Source organism: Ipomoea nil, unplaced genomic scaffold (assembly GCF_001879475.1).
Source record: "Ipomoea nil cultivar Tokyo-kokei standard unplaced genomic scaffold, Asagao_1.1 scaffold3321, whole genome shotgun sequence".
Classification (NCBI taxonomy): domain Eukaryota; kingdom Viridiplantae; phylum Streptophyta; class Magnoliopsida; order Solanales; family Convolvulaceae; genus Ipomoea; species Ipomoea nil.
Genome location: NW_017619749.1, coordinates 5,177,772 through 5,200,291, shown reverse-complemented (window position 1 = coordinate 5,200,291; position 22,520 = coordinate 5,177,772). Strand labels below are relative to the sequence as shown.

At 31.4% G+C, this 22,520-nt stretch overlaps 2 protein-coding genes and 1 long non-coding RNA gene across 4 annotated transcripts; 1 reads left to right on the top strand and 2 right to left on the bottom strand.

Annotated features, from left to right (window-relative positions):
* Positions 1-66: 66 nt before the first annotated feature.
* Positions 67-21,671, top strand: LOC109170647. Its single transcript, XR_002052478.1, has 3 exons — positions 67-76; positions 1,821-1,831; positions 21,560-21,671. It is a non-coding gene; the product is annotated as an uncharacterized LOC109170647 (long non-coding RNA).
* Positions 2,290-5,945, bottom strand: LOC109170645 (floral homeotic protein GLOBOSA-like). Of its 2 annotated transcripts, none has more exons than XM_019319845.1 (6): positions 5,685-5,945; positions 5,492-5,558; positions 4,521-4,582; positions 4,264-4,363; positions 3,645-3,674; positions 2,290-2,474 (listed from the first exon to the last, which is right to left on the bottom strand). In XM_019319845.1, the coding sequence occupies exons 1-6, from the start codon at positions 5,870-5,872 to the stop codon at positions 2,439-2,441; spliced, it is 483 nt and encodes a 160-aa protein (XP_019175390.1). In that variant the 5' UTR covers positions 5,873-5,945; the 3' UTR covers positions 2,290-2,438. The 2 variants fall into 2 exon arrangements, with proteins under 2 accessions (XP_019175390.1, XP_019175389.1); XM_019319844.1 differs by having other exon boundaries at positions 2,360-2,480; positions 5,685-5,944.
* On the bottom strand, positions 18,871-20,734 carry LOC109170643 (F-box/FBD/LRR-repeat protein At1g13570-like). Its single transcript, XM_019319842.1, has 4 exons — positions 20,644-20,734; positions 19,739-20,564; positions 19,470-19,622; positions 18,871-19,348 (listed from the first exon to the last, which is right to left on the bottom strand). Exons 2-4 carry the CDS (start codon positions 20,495-20,497, stop codon positions 18,992-18,994), a joined length of 1,269 nt encoding a protein of 422 aa, XP_019175387.1. The 5' UTR covers positions 20,498-20,564; positions 20,644-20,734; the 3' UTR covers positions 18,871-18,991.
* Positions 21,672-22,520: the final 849 nt, after the last annotated feature.

Genomic DNA, 22,520 nt, shown 5'->3' with positions numbered 1-22,520 from the left:
ATGATTTAGGTTTGAATTGAAACTATATGTTTATGGTATGAATTAAAGCAGAGCCTATTGAAGCAAATCTTAAGTAGTAATGATATTTATGATGATAAGATTTTGAAAATTGAGGAAGCACGCACTTTGCAATATGCAGGAGGAATTTTGCGACATTTATTCTCAACGTGGAATTAGTTAGATAATCATTTGATAAAAAGTAATTTTGATAATTTTACATATATTGCACAAAGTTTTTTTTTTTTTTTTTGGATCATAGGGAAGGGAACACCCGGGTTTATATTGCACAAAGTTGGTTATTAAATTACCTGCTGGAAAGTGGAAATGTTGTTATAATTATTATATATGGCACCATCATACTGCATATTCAATTTCCCACAATCGCACATACTTATATATCATACCATCATTACCATGCATCCAATCGATTAAGTTAAAATTTAAATAGTTTAAGTAATAAATTGACTTGAATTTAAATATTCTAATATATACTTGTTTAAGTAATAAATTGAGTTGAATTTAAATATTCTAATATATACTTGTTTAAGTAATAAATTGAGTTGAATTAAAATATTCTAATATATACTTGTTTCAAAAAGGTGAAACTTCAACTCTAAGGGTCTCTTATATCCTACCATTGAGTTGAATTTTTTATTTTTATTTTTGAATACTACTAACTCTGTTACAATGTAGTATCTGTTAATAACTACTTTTATTGAGTTGAATTTAAATATTCTAATACTTGATTTAAGTGGTTCATGAGTTTAATAAATTGAGTTTTTATATTTTTTATAGGAAAAATTGCGCATTTTGTCTATAAATTATATAATAATTGTAACATTTGTTCTTAATTGTTAGTCATGTTCGTCGATCACTTTTCGTTCTTAAGTTATCATTAGCGTTGCACTATTTGTTCTGTTACTAACAAAAGTTGTAACTTTAGTATTGCTTATAGACGAAAAGTGAGTACAAAAACTTAATACGGAGTAAAATGATGAAAAGTGTAACGTTAATAATAGCTTAGGGGTGAAAAATAAGCACGACCAATACTTGACGAATTCTACCGTTACCCTATAAGTTAGGGATGAAAAATGCAATTTTTCATTTTAATATATAATGGGGATGTTTAGTAATTTTGGTTGATAATCCATTTTGTCCTTTAGGGTCAGTTTGGAAAGCAGAAAAATGACTTCTGGAAAATGACTTTTGGAAAATGAGTCATTTTCCAGAAGTCATTTTTCTTTCCTGTGTTTGGCTGCAGAATGGAAAACTGTCTTTTGGTGTTTGGCTCATTTTTCGGAAATGATGTAGAATTGTATAATTAAACATTTTATATAATTAATTATTTTGTTTAAAATATATAAAATTTACAATAATATTATAAATAATAATATTTATTTTTAAAATCAAATAATATTATTTATTTAAAAAAAAAAAACAAACAAACATAATATTCAAAGGATGAAAAAGCCAATGAAGATGAAGAAAGTCAACTGCTCTTAAAGTGAAGAAATGAAGAAGTCAACATCTAGAAAATGACTTCCCTTTTTTTAAAGGGGAAGTTGTTTTCCTTAAAAATAGGCTCATTTTCCATTGACCAGTACCTCATTTTCCGTTGACTTCACATTTTCCTTCTTTCCAAACATTGGAAACCCGGAAAATGATTTCCAGAAATCATTTTTAGGGTTTCCAAACACACCCTTAATTAATTTGGACAAGTCCAACCATCCAGAAAAATGTATTTAGTTAAATAGAGTTTTTGAAACTATTGTTTAGTTAAATAGTATTCTGGAGCAGCGTTTTGCTCCAAAACCCAGTAGAAATCTAAAACGTTAATTTGAGTAACGTTTTAAAAAAATTTCAACCTCTTAAATTGCCTTGCAATAGGTTCCCCTAGACCTGTGACAAGCAACGAGTCTGGTAGTAGATCTTACTGGTGAAGTCTATATATATATGACGGTGAGTAGAATGTCGTTGTACTCCGAAAACATGCATAGTGATCAGTTTGGAACAACTAATATTAACGGGATACATTGATAAATTAGTAGGTAGTTGAGTCGGCAAATTATAGTTAAAGACCGGAGTGCAAGAAAATTATGATCGAAATCATGCATCTCAGACGACAAACCCTAGTTAGCTAAGCTAGGTACGTAGAGTATTAGATAGTAGTTAAGGTAGGAGCATGCAATGTTTTATAAATGTTAATGATCGGAAGTACCAAGCTAGGTAATTAATTAATTAAGATAATAATTAAGCAAGGTTGCAGGCAATAGATGTATATGGCTAGGAAAAACAGCAATATAATTTTATTTTTTTTGAAAATACAACAATATAATATAATTTAATTTGCTACATTATTATATTATATTGTTTGGTGCAAATTAGGCTGCATCGGCTGCACACGGAATGTCAAAGGCATCTCTGCGGATTGGTAACCCCTAATAACCACCATTTCGATCTGCGCCCATCTCCTTCTGTTGCTGTACGTGCGTTAGCAATACCAAATTAACAAGTACCATTTTTATTATATTCATTAATTAATAATTAATGATATAAGAATTACTCGCTCAGTCCCTCGCCAATCAATTCATTTAATTTGTAGAAAATAATATATATAAGTTTAATTAATATAATTGATTTCCCTTTCAAATAATAATGAGACACCATACATAAGATGTCTATGATCATATTCAAAATATTTATATGCAAAGATTTTGATTTCGTCCTATCTAGAAGGAAATTATGAAAGATGTTTCACTTTTCAATAGTACAGTTTGATATATATAATCAACATATCCTTGTATTTTTTATTTTTGGTAAGAGATCAGAACTAGATATAACAACACTAAAAAAGTCATTGTAACAACATGTTTGGCTTACATTCTAGGCTCACTAGAGGTACTATTATTATTATTATTATTATTATTATTATTATTATTATTATTATTATTATTATTATTATCAATGCATGTTAATTTTGTTATTTGAATGTTTATTGTATTTTTATTCCTTAATCCTATCAAACATTAATACATTATAATACAATTATTATTGAATTTATTAATTTTATAAACCAAAAAATGAGACATATTCTATAATTTCTATTCCATTCATATTTCATTTATTTTCTTAAAATTTATTCACCAAACATAATGTAATAAATTTGGGTTGAGAATTTCAAGGTAATAGCCAGCCTAGTTGGTTTGCAAATCAGAATTGCAGTTGATGAGCACTTGCAAATATCTCTAAGCTAGCCCCTCAATCTCTTCATTAATTTGTCCAATGTACACGTACATTTACTTTACCCATCCATCTAGCTACTACTATCTATCTGCTTCCATTCTCATCTATAGCTCCTACATACATATATACTTTGTCCAATGGACTACTTAATCAAATGCAAGTAGATGTGATATCAATAATTTTTTAGGTAACACTTGTGTGAGCCTGTCTCACGGGTCTTGATCAATTCGTGAGACAGGTCAGATCTTTGACTAATGGACCAATTTATTTATTAGTTAGTCGGATATTTGACCTCATCAATCAACGATTCAACCCGTCTCACGGATTGAAACCCATGAGGCGGCCTCACGCAAGTTTTTACCTAATTTTTTAAAAATTATTTGTAGAGTTATGCTGCATACCTGTTCTCTCATCATCTTGACTATTTCAAACTGTTAAAATCATGAAAAAAAAAATAAATATTAAATTATATTATGATTTATTGGACTAATTTAACACACACACACACACACACACACACACACATATATATATATATATATATATATATATATATATATATATATAATTTTCCAGTGCAGGTAAAGGTTTTTCGTGCAGTTGTGCGATTTTAACGTGCGTGAGTTTTGTACTTCAGGTGTGTGAGTTTTGTGCTTAAGGTGCGTGTATTTATGCTTAATGTGAGTTATTGTTGAAACTTAAGTGCGTGAGTTTATTTTGTGCTTAACATGCGTGAGTTTTGTGCTTAACATGTGGTGGGGGTTTGTGCTTAATGTGAGCAATTGTTGAAACTTAAAAGACGAGTGTGTTTTGTGCTTAAGATGCGTGTGTTTTGTGCTTAAGGTGCATGAAGCTTTTGTGCTTAACATGCGTGAGTTTGTGCTTACCGTGCGTAAAATTATTTCTTAAGGTGTTTTGTTTGTGTGCTTAATGAGCATGTAATATACGTCCATCTGCACAACCGCACAGAAAATCTTTCCCGCGCCTGATCCCTTCCCTATATATCTTGTCATAACTTGCCTGTTTGTTTCGGATAGAGGTGAGACCACTTTCTAGAGCATCTTCTAAAACCCTGAGGTCCTTGTAGTTCAATGAATTTATATCTTCTCCTTTAAGGTGCCTGAACACACACACACACATCAATGCTTACACTTCAATAAAGTATATATATATAAGAGAGGCGGAGATGGAAGAATATAATGAAGAGAACCCAATTTAGAACTTAGTAACTTACACTTCAATACAATATAGTGGACCATATATACAAATATATTTACCTGAGCTCAATATGCATGCTGTCATTCTCTTTCTTCATCCTATCAATTTCATTGTTCAAGTTCTGTAGAATTTCTCATTTCACTTTCAGAGTTAGTAGCATTCAAATACATACATATATATATATATATATATATATATATATATATATATATATATATATATAGGGTCAGGTCTTCCTGTGCAGTCAGCGACATATATTATTAGGTATGTCAAAATGCACCACACATTGTTCGTAAATACACCATTATGTGTGGTGTATTTTTTGACATTTTATTCTGGTGTATTTTCGAACACTGTATGGTGCATTTATACATACCTAATGGTGTATGCGGCACTGACCGCACGGGAAGACATGACCTCATAGGAACCAAAATATATATATATATATATATATATATATATATATATATATAACGGTAATTATTCAAATCACACAAAACAAAGGGAGTTATTATATTGCAGGATTTTTTTTGGGATATGTATGCACTTATGCAGATCTGTCTATGACCAAATGATCCAGATATGCTGAAAGAATAATATCTCATATCTCATGTGGGATTTCATTCTTTGAAAAGCCAAAAAGAGTAATTAATATAGAGTAATATATTACTGAAGATTAAGACAGAAAATTAAGATGAGACATCTAGAGAGAGAGGGGAGAGCTACACACACACACACACATATATATATATCCTGCCTAGCTATTTGTAGATCTAATCCTAGATTTCATGTTTCAGGTCAGCAGACATATTTTTGATAAAAGCCATGTCTTCAATTCTTCCCCATGGAAAAGCCAGAAAACAGTGTTCTGGAATAGCCAGACACAAGGGTGTTTCACATTTCCATTCCACACAGTACAATTAATTATATTAAACACAAGAATGAAGAGAATTGAGAAATTGATGTATGCATATATTAATGTAGAAATTAAAGAAGGTAGGGAGAAATGAGAGATAGATGGGGATTTAACCTCATGCTTAGCATCCCACAGCTTCTTTCCAGATGCCTTCTGGTAACCATCCAGCATATTAACTAACCTATCAACATAAATATACATATTTATTTATTATTTAGTATTGTTCTTCATGTACTGTAGAAACTGACCAAGAGATATACATATATAGATAAATCCAAAAAAAAACATAGGATGAAGAAGAGCGTACTCGGTGGAAGGGCTACAATAGTGATGCATCTTCCCAGAGCTGGCATAGACGATGAGTGAAACCTTAGCATCACAGAGAACACTGATTTCCTTTGCTTTCTTGATGATGCCATTTCTTCTCTTGGAAAATGTAACCTGCCTATTACTTGAGTTCTCTATTCTCTTTATCTCTATTTTACCCCTCCCCATTCTATATACTATATATGTAGCTAGCTAGCTGCCTGCTTAGCTTGATTTAATTTGAACTATACTATCTAGTAGTTTGTGTTCTGTTCTTCTGATCCTATAATATATAAACATAAAAAGATGAATGGAATAAAGGGGCAGGAAGCTAAGAAGGTGAAATAAATTAAAGAAGATGAAGAAAGTAATTAATGGCGAGTTTCTACTTTCTATTATGGGTTTGATGGACAATCAACTTTTGAAGTTCACAGTAAAGAAGGGTTTAATTTATGTAAGATCAGAGCATGCATTTCACAACCCCAACGTAACCCAACTGTAAACTCCTTTAATAACTTCAACTATTTTCAAATTATATTACTTTCACCGTTTACAAGCTATTATATAAAAGTATAATTTACTAAGTTTGCATTTTTAAATAATAATTGTGAATTTTTTCTTTTAAAAAAAATAACATTTGTCTCTTTCTTTTCCTTAGTGGTTTGCACTTTTTATCCTTTGGTATCTATACTTTCTCGTAAGGACTATGCCATTTTTAAAATTACTTGTAAACTGTAACGTAACACTATAAATGAATGCGTGTACGTGATTATGCTAAGTAAAATTTCAATTATATAATATATATGCTCGATCCAAATAGAATAAAGTTGTGTCAATCTTATGGGAAAAATTCTATACTTCATGCAAATGTATACTTTTTATGTTACATTCAAGATAATTATAATTAAATATTCACCACTCTCATCCCTTAAGAGATGTGAGATAATTCAAACTCCCTCCCATATAGAAAAATCAATCTGGCCAGAACTTTGTATATATATCATGACCGAACCAGGGTCTACATAGCTGATGGGGGTTATACTCTGGTTATTCGGGTCATCTAGCCCGGTCAGCCTATCTGCTCGATCAGCCCCACGGGAAGTCTTTCCCTAGTCGCCAGACCGTCTTCTGGAGGCAGAGTGTTTTGAGGTCCTTGTGCCCCTTAGACCGGTGACCGGGAGGAACGGCCGGGTGGAGCTAGGCTCTGTTACCGTCAGGAGGAGGGCGCCACGTGTACGACTACATGCTTGCCTCTATGGGGTCCGGTGCATGCACGCCACGTGCTACCGTCAGGAGGAGTGCGCCACGTGTACGACTACATGCTCGCCTCCACGGGGTCCGGTGCATGCACACCACGTGCTCATCATGCCGGAAGACCGGGTGCTGCTCCCCATGTCTCTTATAAATACCGCATTAAATGCTGGAGAGAGGAATTTTGGATTGATCTAGACTCTGTACTTTATTAGGTCCCGGTCATTATCTACGATCAGATCTCTGACTTTACTGTTGAAGTACAGTTATTTTATACACATCAATAGCATTATGGACCTTGGATCGAAATGACGAGATACAAAATTCATACTCGTAAGGTACAAAGTTTTATAACACAAAACACAAAAAATCACACACAAGAGACATGTGCATGTTATATATTTACTTATTTTTCAAATATGATTTAGATACATAATTTGTGTTCATAGGCACGAAATTTCACAATACAAAACACATAAATTCATAACATAAGATGCAATTAGTAATTTGTTTCAGATACAAAATTCATACTCTTAAAATACATAATTTTATAATACAATACACAAAAATGCACAACATATATACACATACACTAGGATCCACAATACACTGTAAACCCTAGTTCATGGTATAATTAAGAATTAAAACACCTTGTGGTCTAACAAAACTCACCAAATACAATTAATAAAGCTTCAATTATCATTACAATATAGCACGTAATACTGATAATTTGGTGGATGACTATATTGATGTCCCTAGCATGAAGAAGTTTTTGGTCTTTAAACTTTAGAGTTTAGTGAATACTAAGTTAATTATTTGATCAACTTGATTGTAATTGTAATTAAGTGGCAAATGTGATCTCTTTGTGGGGGAGAATTTGGGATAACTCGAGTTTGATTCTTTTTAGACCAATTTCTGTATCTCTCGAAGCGAATTGGGTGGACCTGGACCGTTAAACGGATAGAAAAAAACCTGGACCATAGTGTGGTTTACACAAAAAAAAAAAAAAAAAAAAAAAAAAAAAAACTTGATTGTAATTGTCTTTAATAAATACGCACTTTAATTATCCATAATTTGTAGCGCGCTTTTGGAATAAATAAGCGAATCAAAATATATATTCCCTATATTCCTGGTCGGCCTGTCACCAGTGGAATTCGTTTTCTTTAGTACGTTAAAGTTCATACGGAATTGAATGTCATATCCATTATATTTTCTATCCATTTTCAAAGAAATTTGTTTTAAGGAAACTAGTATTTGCACCCGTGCGATGCACGGAATGAATTTGTTGTAATACATTAAGAATATATGAATCGATATATAATTATTTAAATTAGAACATCAAATATTATATAGTGCAATTAAAGATATGATTTGAATCGTTTATATATTTTGATGTTATCATTGCTTGAATTTGTGCAAATAATTGCTCAAATTAATAGCTAATGTCTAGATGTACGCATGCGGTCCTATAATTTTGAAGATTTTATTTATCATTGTTTAGTATTTTCATACATTAGGCAAATGAGCTCGTTCTCTAACAACTCAGTTATAGAAATGAATTGCTATCCTTATTCATTTGTATGGAAGCTATATTTTTTTGTCTAGATATATAGCAATTTTTTCATTTTAGAAAAAAAAAATTTAATATCACCGATTATATTTACACATTATTGAAACCTGACAACATAGGTAGTGACAACACAATCTTGTTCATCTTCGTCTAGAGCTAACATCTTCTCCATCAGGACGGGTTACTTGGGTGGAAATATATAATGGTAGAATATCACTCAATTAGTTATCCTTTTATATTTTCAGTCAATTCGTAATATCAGATTCATTTTTAGCCAATTATTCTTTTTTATTTTCAGTCAATTAGTCAATTAGAATATCAAATGCAGTTATATTTTTACATAACTTTGGTTCCATTTTTAATTGATGATGTAGATATTATTATTGAAATATTTCCATTCCATATTTACCTTTACTATTGTTTAAAATATGCATTTACTATTGATAATGTAGAATATTATTATTGGAATATTTTCCTCCAATTTTTAATTTCCATTCTATTTTTAATTAAAATGCAATGTTCTGACCATTTTTTTAGTCAATTATAGATCATTTTTTATTTGCAGTCAATTATTAATATTCATTTCCTTTTATATTTTTAATCAATTAGTTATATTAGATTCATTTTCAGTCAATTATTCTTTTTTATTTCCAATCAATTAGTCAATTAGAATATAGATGCAGTTATACTTTTACCTAATTTCGTCCCATTTAATTTGATGATGTAGAATATTATTAATGAAATATTTTTTCGTTCCATTTTTAATTTATCTTTACTATTTTTTAAAATATGTCTTTACTATTTGGTGATGTAAAATATTATTATTGAAATATTTCCTTTCCATTTTTAATTTTTTGGGTAAACCCAGAGTTTCCGCCGTCGGACACAGTGACTAATCCCCTCGCTAAATTATAAGCGAACCTCTTTTGGGTAGGACAGCTGACTTAGAGATTTAAGGCTGCTCCATTCCCAAATCCAAGGATCGAACGCGTGACCTTTGGTTAAGGATGGATGAGTCCTTTACACTCAACCACACCCTCCAAGTTACTTGCCAACATTGATGGGCAAGCAATTATGTTTGTAAGGCTCCTCTTTCCAAACATTTTCAATGTGAGATCAAAATGATCCCACATCATTTACAAAGGGAGCCCGTGACTCCCTTTTGTCTTCTTCTTTTTTTTTTTTTTTAAATTAATTTTATTTGTATATCGTTTTGTTTGAATTATTATTATTATTATTATTATTATTATTATTATTATTATTATTTGATTATTGACAAATTCGCCATTTTAACAATTTATCTTTAGTCAAAACACCAAAAATATTATTCAATAACTAAGTAATTTGCTCCAAACTGCTAAAAACTAAAACAACACATACATTTTGGGTTAATCTTTCCTAACCCCCACTAATAATTAATAAATAATAAATAATAAATAAATAAAACTCAAATAAGAAGACAAAGCTAAGGTTTTTTAAATAATAACATTATAACTTCTCAATACTCACCACATCGATATTCAAACAATTATGTTTGTACCTCTTATATAGAGGAGTTCAAGAGCTCATCTTTTCAAACATTTTTAATTTGGGATGAAAATGAACCCACATCATTTACAACGGGAGCCTGTGGCTCCCCTTTGTCTTTTTTTTTTTTTTTTTTTTTGTTAATTTTAATTTTATTTTGTATATAGTTTTGTTTGGATTATTATTATTATGAACCCACATCATTTACAAAGGGAGCCACCCTTTGTCTTTGTCTTTTTTTTTTCTTTTTTTTTGTGTTAATTTTAATCTTATTTTGTATATAATTTTGTTTGGATTATTATTATTATTGTTGTTGTTGTTTTGTTGTAATTTGATTATTTAGAAAATTCACCAAAATTTTAAGAAATTCATCTGTTTAATATTTTATATTTAATCAAAAAACCAAAAAATATTATTTAATAACTTAGAAATTTACTCCAAACTGCTAAAAACTAAAACAACACATACATTTTGGGTTAATCTCAAGGTTGCAAAAATCGCTAGGCGCCTGGGGACCGCCTAGGGCGCCTAGAGCGCCTAGGTGGGTGCCTAGAGCGATTAATCGGCGCCTAGGTGGCCGACCGCCTAGCGCCTAGGCGCGATTTTTGCAACAGTGGTTAATCTTTTCAAACCCACACTAATAATAAATAAATAATTAATTAATTAATAAAAACTAAAATAAGAAGACAACGCTAAAGCTTCTTAAATAAGAACCTTTTGACTTCTCAATACTTGCCCACATTGATGTGCAAGTAATTATGTTTGTAAGAGGAGTTTTGCTCCACTTATATAGATGAGCTATCTCTTTCCAAACATTTTCAATGTGTGATCAAAATGATCTCATATCATTTACAAAAGGAGTCTGTGACTCCTTTTTTTTTTTTTAATTTTATTTTGTATATAGTTTTGTTTGGATTATTATTATTATTATTATTATTATTATTATTATTATTATTATTATTATTATTATTGTTGTTGTTGTTGTTGTTGTTGTTGTTGTTATGATTTGATTATTTGGAGAGTTCTTCAAAATTTTAAAAAATTCGTCTGTTTAACATTTTATATTTAATCAAAACATCAAAAATATTATTTAATAATTTAGCAATTTGCTCCAAACTGCTAAAAACTAAAACAACACATACATTTTGGGTTAATCTTAGCCAAACCCCCTAATAAATTTTTAAAAAAAATTAAAATAAGAAGCCATTAGAATAATGTTTCTTAAATAAGAGCCTTTTGAAACGTTGAGCTTCAATAGGTTGAGAAAGTTTATATGAACAGATACTACATGTAACACGGTGAATCGAATAGTTATGCTGTGGAACCGTGTCCACTTTGCAAGGTAGACACAGTTCTATGTTCATAATTGCTGAACTATATGTTCATAATTATAAAGCTAAATATTCATAATCTTTGAACTTCATATTCATAATTATTGAACTCTATATTCACAACTACAAAACTCTATGTTCATAATTACTAAACTATATGTTCATAATTATAAAGCTATATATTCATAATTTTTAAACTTCATATTCACAATTATTGAATCTCTATATTCATTGTTACATAACTATATGTTCATAATTATGTTCACAACACTATGTTCATAATTTTAGAAATATATATTCATAATTTTTGAACTATATATTCATAATTATGAGCAATTTTAGAACCGTGAGGTGGACATGATTCCACAGCATAATTTGACGTATCAATAGTACTCAAAAAATAAAATATTTGTCTTTGGACTTCTCACTACTTGTCCACATTGATGGACAAACAATTATATTTGTAAGAAGAGCATTGCTCCTCTTATATAGAGGAGCTGAAGAACTCCTTTTCCAAACATTTTCAATGTAGGATCAAAATGATCCAACATCATTTACAAAGGGGAGCCCATAGCTCCTTTTTATCTTCTTCTTCTTATTTTTTTTTTAATTTTAATTTTATTTTGTATATCATTTTGTTTGGATTATTATTATTATTATTATTATTATTATTATTATTATTATTATTATTATTATTATTATTATTATTATTATTGTTGTTGTTGTTGTAATAAATGTTTGTATATCATTTTGTTTGGATATATATTCATAATTTTTGAATTTCATATACACAATTATTAAATCTCTATATTCATAATTACATAACTATATGTTTATAATTATGTTCACAACACTATGTTTATAATTATAGAACTATATATTCATAATTATGAACAATTTTTGAACTGTGCCTACTTTGCAAGGTGGACACGGTGCCACAACATAATTTGCCGGGTTAATAGTACTAAAAAAAAAAAAAAAGTCTTTGGACTTCTCAATACTTGCCCACATTGATGAGCAAGCAATTATACGTTTGTAAGAGGAGCAATGATCCTCTTATATAGAAGAGCTCAAAAGCTCCTCTTTCCAAACATTTTCAATGTGGGATTAAAATGATCCCACATCATTTACAAAGGGGAGCCACCTCTGTCTTCTTATTATTTTTTTTTTTAATTTTAATTTTAATTTGTATATAGTTTTGTTTGAATTATTATTATTATTATTATTATTATTATTATTATTATTATTTACCAATTAATAGATTTTATTTAATTTCCATTTGAGATTTACTTACCAAATAAGCTTTATTACAAAAATTTGGGCGGAAAAATGAATTAGGATGATTTTGTTTTTAATTATATATAGAATATAGATAGATTGATTCTATTTCATTTTTAAGCAAAATCTTCCTTAAAGATTAATAGTAAAATAAAGCTAACTTATTAATAACCGATTCTATTACATTTTTTTACCCAGAATTTGTCTTAAAGATTAATAGTAAAGTAAGGCTAAATTATTAATAACCAATTGTATTCTATTTTTTATGCAAAATCTTTCCTAAAAGATTAATAGTAAATATCTTAATGATTCTTTTCTTATACTGCTTATTGATTCTTTTCCATTTTTCAAGAGTGTAGAAAAAATTCACATGGCTAACATTTTCTTCCATTCATTTCCATTTTTCCATATTATTATTAATTTCTTTTTCAATATTATTCTATATTGTTTTGGTGTACGACTTCCTTCCATTCATTTTTATTTTTTCATATTATTATTAATTGTTTAGGCGGGAACTTGTAAAGGAGGATATTGTTTTTATTAATTAATATAAAATATAGATCACCAATTAAAATTAGAGTTTTTATTATAATTGACCAATAATATTACTAATTATTATTTGAAGATTTTGTGAAATAATAAGTAAAAATTATATTACGGATAGGAAAGTATATGTACTTTAATTTTAATTTAAATTATTAATAATTAATTCTATTTTATTTTTAACAAAATCTTTCTTAAAAATTAATAGTAAAATAAAGCTAAATTATTAATAACCGATTCTATTACATTTTTTACGTAGAATTTTTCTTAAAGATTAATATAGTAAAATAAAGCTAAATTATTAATAATCAATTTTATTACATTTTTTACGCAAAATTTTTCTTAAAGATTAATAGTAAAATAAGGCTAAATTATTAATAACTAATTATATTCTATTTTTTACGCAAAATCTTACATAAAAGATTAATAGTAAAATATCTTAATGATTATTTTCCTAATACGGCTTATTGATTCTTTTCCATTTTTCAGAGTGTAGAAAACATTCACATGGGCTAATGTTTTCTTCCATTATTTTTCGTATTTCCATATTATTATTAATTTTCTTCCCAATATTATTATTAATTGTTTAGTCGTACGGCTTCCTTCCATTCTTTTTCATTTTTTTCATATTATTATTAATTGTTTAGGCGTGAACTAAAATTAGGTTTACTACTACTATGGAGTAATTATGGCGATCCCATAATTACGCCAAAAAATATATACACTTTTTGACCTATACACTGAGGAATTGAGCATGGACTTCATAACTTTCAAAATCGACACCATGAGAATAAAACAACTTAACAAATCAGAACTTCATAACCGATTACTTCAATAATCAACGCAAAGAACTAAGAAGAATATAATAATAGTCAATTGGTGTATTAAAGGCGATTCCTGCTATATCTTGTCGTGTATATTACAACAGAAACACTTAACCACTCCCCAATCTCCAATCACCCATGAGTCACACATTTTATTGTGTGGCACTTTAAATTCTTGACCAATAACAGTATAGCAAAAAAATGAAGAGAGAGATTAGAGGAGTCAGCATTCAGCATCCCTTTAAACGGGCATGAGTAGGCACCACTCAAAGCGAGATTCACATGAGGATGTCTTTCATCAATGATAATGAAACTTCAATAGAAACAAAAAATCAATATATGAAATGGACTTGGAGTAACAGTAAAAATATTCAGAATAAATCATAATCTAGGCATATGATATGAATAACTTTTCGCTGGAAAAAGTATTAAATTTGGACAATACAACCATGAAAAACGTATTGTATCTAATCCAATCAAACTACTTGGATGCTAAACCTACCGTTAATTTCGAAACGCGGCTAAACTGAATGATCAAGGCTGAAGACCTAGTGGGAAAAAGGGATGCAATATAAAATGAAGACTTATAATTTTTGTAGTCAGCAACTCATTGTATTTATAGGTGAAAAATATGAGAATTATAAATTTATAAATTTTTTTAAAAAGAAAGTGTATTTATTTATTTAAGGTATTGCCCTAATCAATTCATTATATTGATATTCCTAATCAATTCATTATATTAATATTCCTAATTAATCTTATTCCTAATTAATTCATAATATTGATATTACTAAATTCCCATTTTTCATTTGCTTACCAAATAAGCTTTATTAAGTATTTGACCAATAAAATATAAAATATTTAATTAATTTGACTACAAAAGTTTGGGCGGGAAAATGAAATAGGAGGATTTTACTTATATATATATATATATATATATATATATATATATATATATATATATATATATATAGATTAGTACGGTGAGTATGCACCATTTGTCGCAATATATGCCATCGTAATGTTGCTTTAAGGACTTTATTACGGTTAGTATGCACCATTTCTCGCAATATATATATATTCCATCCTAATATTGTTTTAAGAAATTAAATGTAAATACTTGTGTGAGATTGCCACACAAATTCTTCTCAGTGAGATCGGATGAGTTTCGTTGACAACGGGGTGTATAAGTATAACAATTTTAGTTATAAGTATTACAATATTTACCATTAGTAATAATAAATTTATCTTAAATGGCTAAATAATATCATAATTTAGTCATAAGTATTACAATATCTACCTAAGTAACGATTTATTTTTAATTTAAATTAGTATATATTGAATTTTCTACAATAAATATTGTAATTTCTTTTATAAATAACAAATATTTATTTTAAATTAGACTGTCTCACCAATCAAGTGTTACTCTTCTGGCTATATATTTCATCCTAATATTCACCACGCAGCTGGCCTGTTTGGCCGCTGTCCGAAACCACGGCCCCCGTTACCGCGATCAGGACCGCGGCCCTTGTGGCCGCCCTTTTGCGCTGTGAAAGCAGCCGGCGAGCCACCCCCGGGACCATCGCGCATCATGAATTCCTCCGCGTCCAATAGATCCGCAAGCTCTTGGAGAGTAACAGGTTGTTTGCGCACGTTGTTGAGAGACGACACGAGACCCCTGAACTTTGGTCGTAACTCCCGAAGAACGTAAATGTTTTGTTCTTCAAGTGTCATAGGTCGGCCGGCGAGAGCGAGCTCCTCCACAAAACCCTAGCCTTGCCAATGTAGTTATTCGCGGACATGTCTCCTTAATTGATCAAGTGTCTGCAATTGTCCGAGTAGATTGAGATCACGGGAGCGGGAAGACGACACGAGTACACCAAATGGGAGTAAAATTCGAGAGTATGGGTAATATTTTTCTTAATATAATTGCCAAGAATGGATCAAAAGCAAAAGACTCACAATTAGTCACAAAACTAGTTTGCTCCACCTGCCTCTTTCAACAAAGGAATATAATTAACGTAATAACGGTGTATAGTTTACCTTACGTTGACCGTCCCCGAAAAATTAAATATAAAATATAACAATTAAACGAAAGCCAGTCAAAGTGCCAAACATATATCAAACAATGGCTGATAATGATGTGAAACATGGGATAGATGCCTAGCTTAGCTTCCATTGGGTTTTTACCATTTTCATCGACATATCTTGGACAAATGCCCTCCCGATCTATAATTTTTTTTTTTTTAAAGTATTGTAAATGAATTAATATATGATATGAATTTATATAAGAGTAGTTCTTGTGTGTTAACCTATATATATCATGTAAGAGTGTAAGACCTATAATATATTTTGAATATATAAAAAAGTATGTATTACACGTCTCACGTTTTACATTATATATATATATATATATATATATATATATATATATAGTTTAAAAGTAATTATTCTAAATTAGTTGTAATATGATGGGATTTTTTAGTACATTATTTGGTCTTTTTCGTGAAACTAACCAAATTTAATACACATTATGACAGTAAAATTTGACTATTAATATTGAAAGGTATATGTTCAAATAGGGATGTCAATCGGGCCAGCCCACTCGGTTTCGGGCTAATCCTGTCGGGTTGTCGGGTTAATCGGTTCGGGCTAATCGGTTAATTAATATTTTATTCTCGGGTTCGGTTTGACCCTAACCCTAAACTTCGGGTTGTCAAGCTAATCGGGCGGGTTGAACAATCTGAACTAAAATTAAAAACTGAGAGTGAGTACTCATATTTAGAGTAGGAATAATAACGAGGCGGGGCAAAACAGGGGATAGCATTTAGTTATATATATATATATATATATATATATATATATATATATATATTTATTTATTTCTTTTTAATTATAATAATTATTTTATGTATGTTAGGTTTCACATCACTTCTATAATAAAAAATAATTTTCAATAGTTCGATTATCGGGCTAGCCCTATCGGGTATCGGGCTAATCGGTTTCGGGTTCGTCGGGCTAATGTGTTTTATCGGGTTAGCCCGTTCGGGCCATAGCCCTGTCGGTTTCAGTTTTTATCGAGTTGGCCTATCGGGTTCGGGCTAAATTGATATCCCTATGTTCAAAGCTCTTTTTCGTACACATATATAAATGAAAAATCAATCCAAAAAAAAAAAAAAAAAAAAAGTAAATACTTCTGTGCCTCTGTGCTGTCTGTGGTGCCGGTCAAAAGGTGTGTTCAACAACAATTGTTATGCCACCTTCAAAAATTCTTCTTTTTTCCGCTCGGTTTGAATTAGACTTTTGACTTTTTGTAACATATTTAATTTGCTCATCATATTTATTCATGCAATACTCTTTCAATTTTAAAAATGAATATCACTTTTATATCATTAAATTTATAAATCATTTACTATTTTCTCTACATCTAAATAATATTTCGATCCATCATTTTCATATTATATTATTTATCTTTTTTGGGTAAATTTCATATTATATTATAAAGGAATAAGGGTCAAATAGACCACTCAACTGCGCACAACATTTCAATTAGGCCATTGAACTAAAAAAATAATGCAATTGAGTCATTAAACAACACAAAAACATGCAATTTAGTCCAAATGACTTGTTTACCTAATTAGCAAGTTACCGATTTTAAAATTAATTTTTTAAAATAATATTTAATAAATAATTAATTAAAATTTTAAAATTTAAAAAAAAAAAAAAAAAAAAAAAAAAAAAAAAAAACTGCCGGCCGGAGACGATTCGGCCGAATTGTCTCCAGCCGGCTTCGTCTCCATAGCCATAAGATAGCAAAAATACAAGAGGTACAATTCTAAGAGTCAAACATAACATAATAGCAGCGCTACACATACAACACCGTAGTCATCCAATTCACCTTAACATGCATTTATGCAGTTGGAAGCAATAAATAATACGGAGTAGTTATTAGTGAATGGAAGTTGGCCTGGGATAGTAGCACGTGGCGGCTTGTGGTGGATTATGTATATTGCGGGCTCTTTCCGGTGACCTTTAATTTGGGTTGGTTGATCTGATCTGCATGCCGGCCGGTATGATGGCGTTAATTGGTTACGTGAGAATTCCTTAATTGGGGCGTGGCCAATCGATGCATGCTTGGTGTCTGTTACGTTGCACGTACTCCAATCTGATGGCCGGATTGGATTTGACGTCATGCATGGAGTTTAATTGGCCGGCCGGCCGGGAACTTGAGTACAGTGTTACGTTAGTTGGATATTATATTGCTAGCTTTAATTTGCACTCCGGCGATCCTTGTGTACGTTTTCCGGTCATTATATATGATCGTGTTCTTCATGTTTTTCGAGGGTGGTTGACTTTTTTTGTACAAATTTGACTAAGTAAGAGGAAATATTTTATATGATGTTCAAAATAGTTCAGTTTTCATATCTAGAGATTTACATTTTTATGAACCAGTGTTTCCCACTTTCCTTGAAGACAAATGAAAGAAATGATGCTAAGAATCCTTCAGCAAGTAAGGCACATGATTTGTTTAATCCCTCTCTGCCACTGATATTCTTTAATTTTCAGATGATTATAACATGGGTGATATAGCTATTATATTGATGGTCATTCCACTTTAGGTGTTACATTATCTGCACCTTCACTTACAGCTCAAAATTCAGCAGCAGAGAGTGGTTTGCCAGATGAAACTCAAAATGAATCTCAAATTCAAGAATATAATTATCCCTCTTTTTGCTGAAGTTATGTTAATTGTACTACGTGCATTCTACTTCAATCTTTCCACTATCAGGACCTTGATATAGGAACAAAAAAAAAAAAAAAAAGCAGCATATTGAAGTAATTTATTAACAAAAGTAAATATATATTGCCCAGAATGCTTGATGATTACAAATACCTCATGCTGAACAACTTAGAAAACATTTCAGCTTCCAACACAACCTTTGCTTACATTTCTAAGCTGCAACCAAATAGAACCGATGGAGATTCACCATACTGCGAAATCTAAAAACCTAACACCATGGGTATCCATCCAGTCCTCATCCATACCCGCATAGTAATTGCCAGCGCAGACAATCTGTGCATTTGGAGATGCATGAGGGAAGCATTCCAACTTTCTTTGGATTTTTCTCACCACCTCAGAGGCATTACTACCCCAAGACTTCACAATAACAACTTTCTCTAGCGCAGGGGATTTTGAGAGCAGCGTTTTCATAAAAAGCATTTCCATTACGGATTGGTTACTGAATGCTTCAATCTTAATTGTGTTAAGCATCTGCAGCTCTTGAATAAATAAGAGACCATTTGGATCCTCAAATGCTTCATCGTTCAGTTCATTGTCATCCTACCAAACTAAAAACTATTAACTCAAGAAGAAATGAAAAGCAAAGCACAACTGTGAAGACATTTGAAAAAGCAAAACAAAACAAGAAGAATCATACATGATTGCCAAATATATACTCTACCTCAGTTGCCATAATTTGCAGTTCACATAGGTTAGGGAATTTTTGAAGCAATTGTATAAAAACGGGGAGCTGATCCCCATAACCAAAACGTAATCTATATAGCTTCAGCACTCGCAGATTTATTGCAGTTGGAAACTGAGATACATCCATATCCTTGAAAAATAGGAACAAAGAAACACAATTAGCCACCACAAGAACTTTAACAAGCCAGAAGGTAAGTAATTATATCTATCCATCCATTTGCCAAGTAAAATGAGTTATATTCTCACCTCCAACGAAGAGCCACACAACCAAAGAGTCTTAATGGCTTTCAAATGTGGTGTCAACCATCTCAAATCAACCACAGAACCAATAACAGACAAGATTTCAAGCTTTGGAGGGCTGATCTCAAACATATTGATCCCTCCACAATACTCAAAAGCTAGCTTCTCAAGCTTAGGAGTACTAATACTAGAGGCAATTCCATTAACACCAAATGTAACATTCAAGAAAGCTAATGAAGTGACATTGGAAAATATACCACAAGCATTTACAGGCAAATCAATAAAGAGACCTTCGACTATCAGTTTCTTAATTGTCCTGCATGAGAGTAGACAAAATGGCAGCTGATGAGTTTGATAACTATATAAAGATATGTTAAGTTCTTCGACACCATTTCTTGACAGAAAAAGACACCACTTATCAAAATCAGATTGCTGCGGCGATGGATCATATTTAGTGTCTATCTGTATAGTAAACTTCCTAACAGGCCCAGCACGGGAAAAGAGGATACTATTGATTATGTTCACGAAGGTTCTACCGTCATCATCTTGGCACTGTTTCTGGACACTTTGCACGAATTCGTAATCGAACGTAAGCCGCTCATGCTGCAACCAAACATGATTCCAGTTCCTTGAGAGTAGAGCAGTTCTGGCGGCATCTCGGGTGGGCAAACACTCCAAAATTCTGTCCTTTACCTCTACCGGCAGCTCACGTATTAAATCCCTACTTGCATCCGGTAGGGTTTTGAGTCGCCGACGTCGAGCCATTAAATTGAAAGAACAATGAGGCCTCAGTCGAAATAAAAAGCTAAAATCAATCTATTCTATTCTTCAACTGCAAGATTTTGTAAATAAAAGGAAATTAGGAAGCGATGAGTTGGGAAGAAAACAGAGATTGGGTTAGAAACCCTCACCTCTGATGTTTGGTTTGGGCCTTTGCGGGTTAGGAGAGCCAGACGCCATACTTTGGGTAAACGGAATGCTATTCCTCTTGAAGATTAGCGGTGGAGCAGAGTAGCAGACGCCAGACGGAGAAGACTCTGGGAGTGGAGACGGGAGATAGAGACACCTTTTTATTGGGTCATAATTTAAATGAGGTAAATTTCAATTTTAGTCCAGTAATTATAGGGGTCTGTTAAACTTTTAAAAGTGTTGATTTCGTCAAAAAGGAAACTTAATTCATCAAATAGGAATTAAGATCATTGCCGTATTGGTGTATACATACTATGAATCCATTTAAAAATTGAATTATATAATTGTTTGTTAGTGGATTGACTGGATTCATATAATTGTTCTTGGTGTATATTTATGATACTGTGTGTATTACTGTTAATTTGGAAATGAATTATATAATTGTTTGTTGGTGGATTGAATGGATTCAATCATTCATATAATTATTCTTGGTGTATGCTAGTAATACTGTCATTTTGATTTTTAAATTGTACTAGATTTTGACAGTTTGATTATAGAGTTAATCAAAAATAGAGATTTTTTAAATTTTTCGCGGGAGACAAAGACGGGGTAGCGAAGATGGGAGTATACTTCCTGCCCCACGGCATTGTCATCCCTAGCCACAATTATATTCTCATTTTCAGACCAAAATCCTATCAAAAGGAAATTATGCAAAATTGCACAAGTGTTCATATTGGAATAAGGTTTCTCATATCACAGGGCAAATGAGAAGGGTGATGTTTTATTTTACAATACATAGATTATAACTAATAATAAGTGGGAGACTCTGATTTAGGCTTCCTTAAAGCTTGAGCCTTTGACCTTGTGGCACAGCCTAAACAGTACTAACATGCATCCAAAATTGGCATTGATCGTAAGTCTACTTGTTTTTCCATGTCATCGTCTAATTCTACAAGATCATTATGGGGCCAAAAGATCCAATTTGATCCACCATGCCTAAAACCAATTTGATATACTGAAGTCCCTAAACCAATTTGTCGACTTCCTCAACCTCTTCCTCGTCCATGTCATAGTCGTCTGGACCTCCGCCGTCCGCGTCACCGTCGTCACTCGTCAGTCCATGCCCAAAAGTCGAGTCTCGGCCGAGGAAACGGCCTCAAACTCCATGCAATGAGCTTCGTGTAGGTGGGAAGGGAAGTACTACAGTGCAGCGAAGACGCCGTTATTGAGGAGGGAAGCTTAAAGCTTCAAGCGTGATCCACGTATCACCATGAATAACTATGTTGACCACAATGTATGCCACCATATTTGTTCTTAGTAGATAACTAGATATGCACAATCAATGCCCCCCCCTCCTTCCACATTCACATAGTCCCTACACGGGTCACAATGACCCTTGATTTTTTACCATCCACTAAAGAAGTCCATAAACTTTTTCACATTTACTCTAAATCTCAACACATTGAAAACTTCTTATATAGGCCCAAAGCGCACTTTCTTTAGCACCTACTCCTCCATTTATAGTGCGTTGTTTCATCTAGCTTAAAACACAACGCATACAATCCACATTATCCTAATATCTCGTAGCATTCAACTTCTTATTGTATTTGCACTGTCAACCTTGAAACACTCGTCAATGTTCAATATCTCTTTACTGGTCTACACTTGCCAATTTGCTATCATATAACAAAAGAATAGCATGCATCAATTAACACGTTACACTAATTTCTATTGACCATGTAATTATAGTCAAAATCATCATAACATTTATGTTTAGATAATATTCAATCTTACCATATCATCTATTGAGGCAATAACACATATTTAATTGGGATAAAAAAACATTAACATAACCCATTTATTTTGACTTGGGTATACT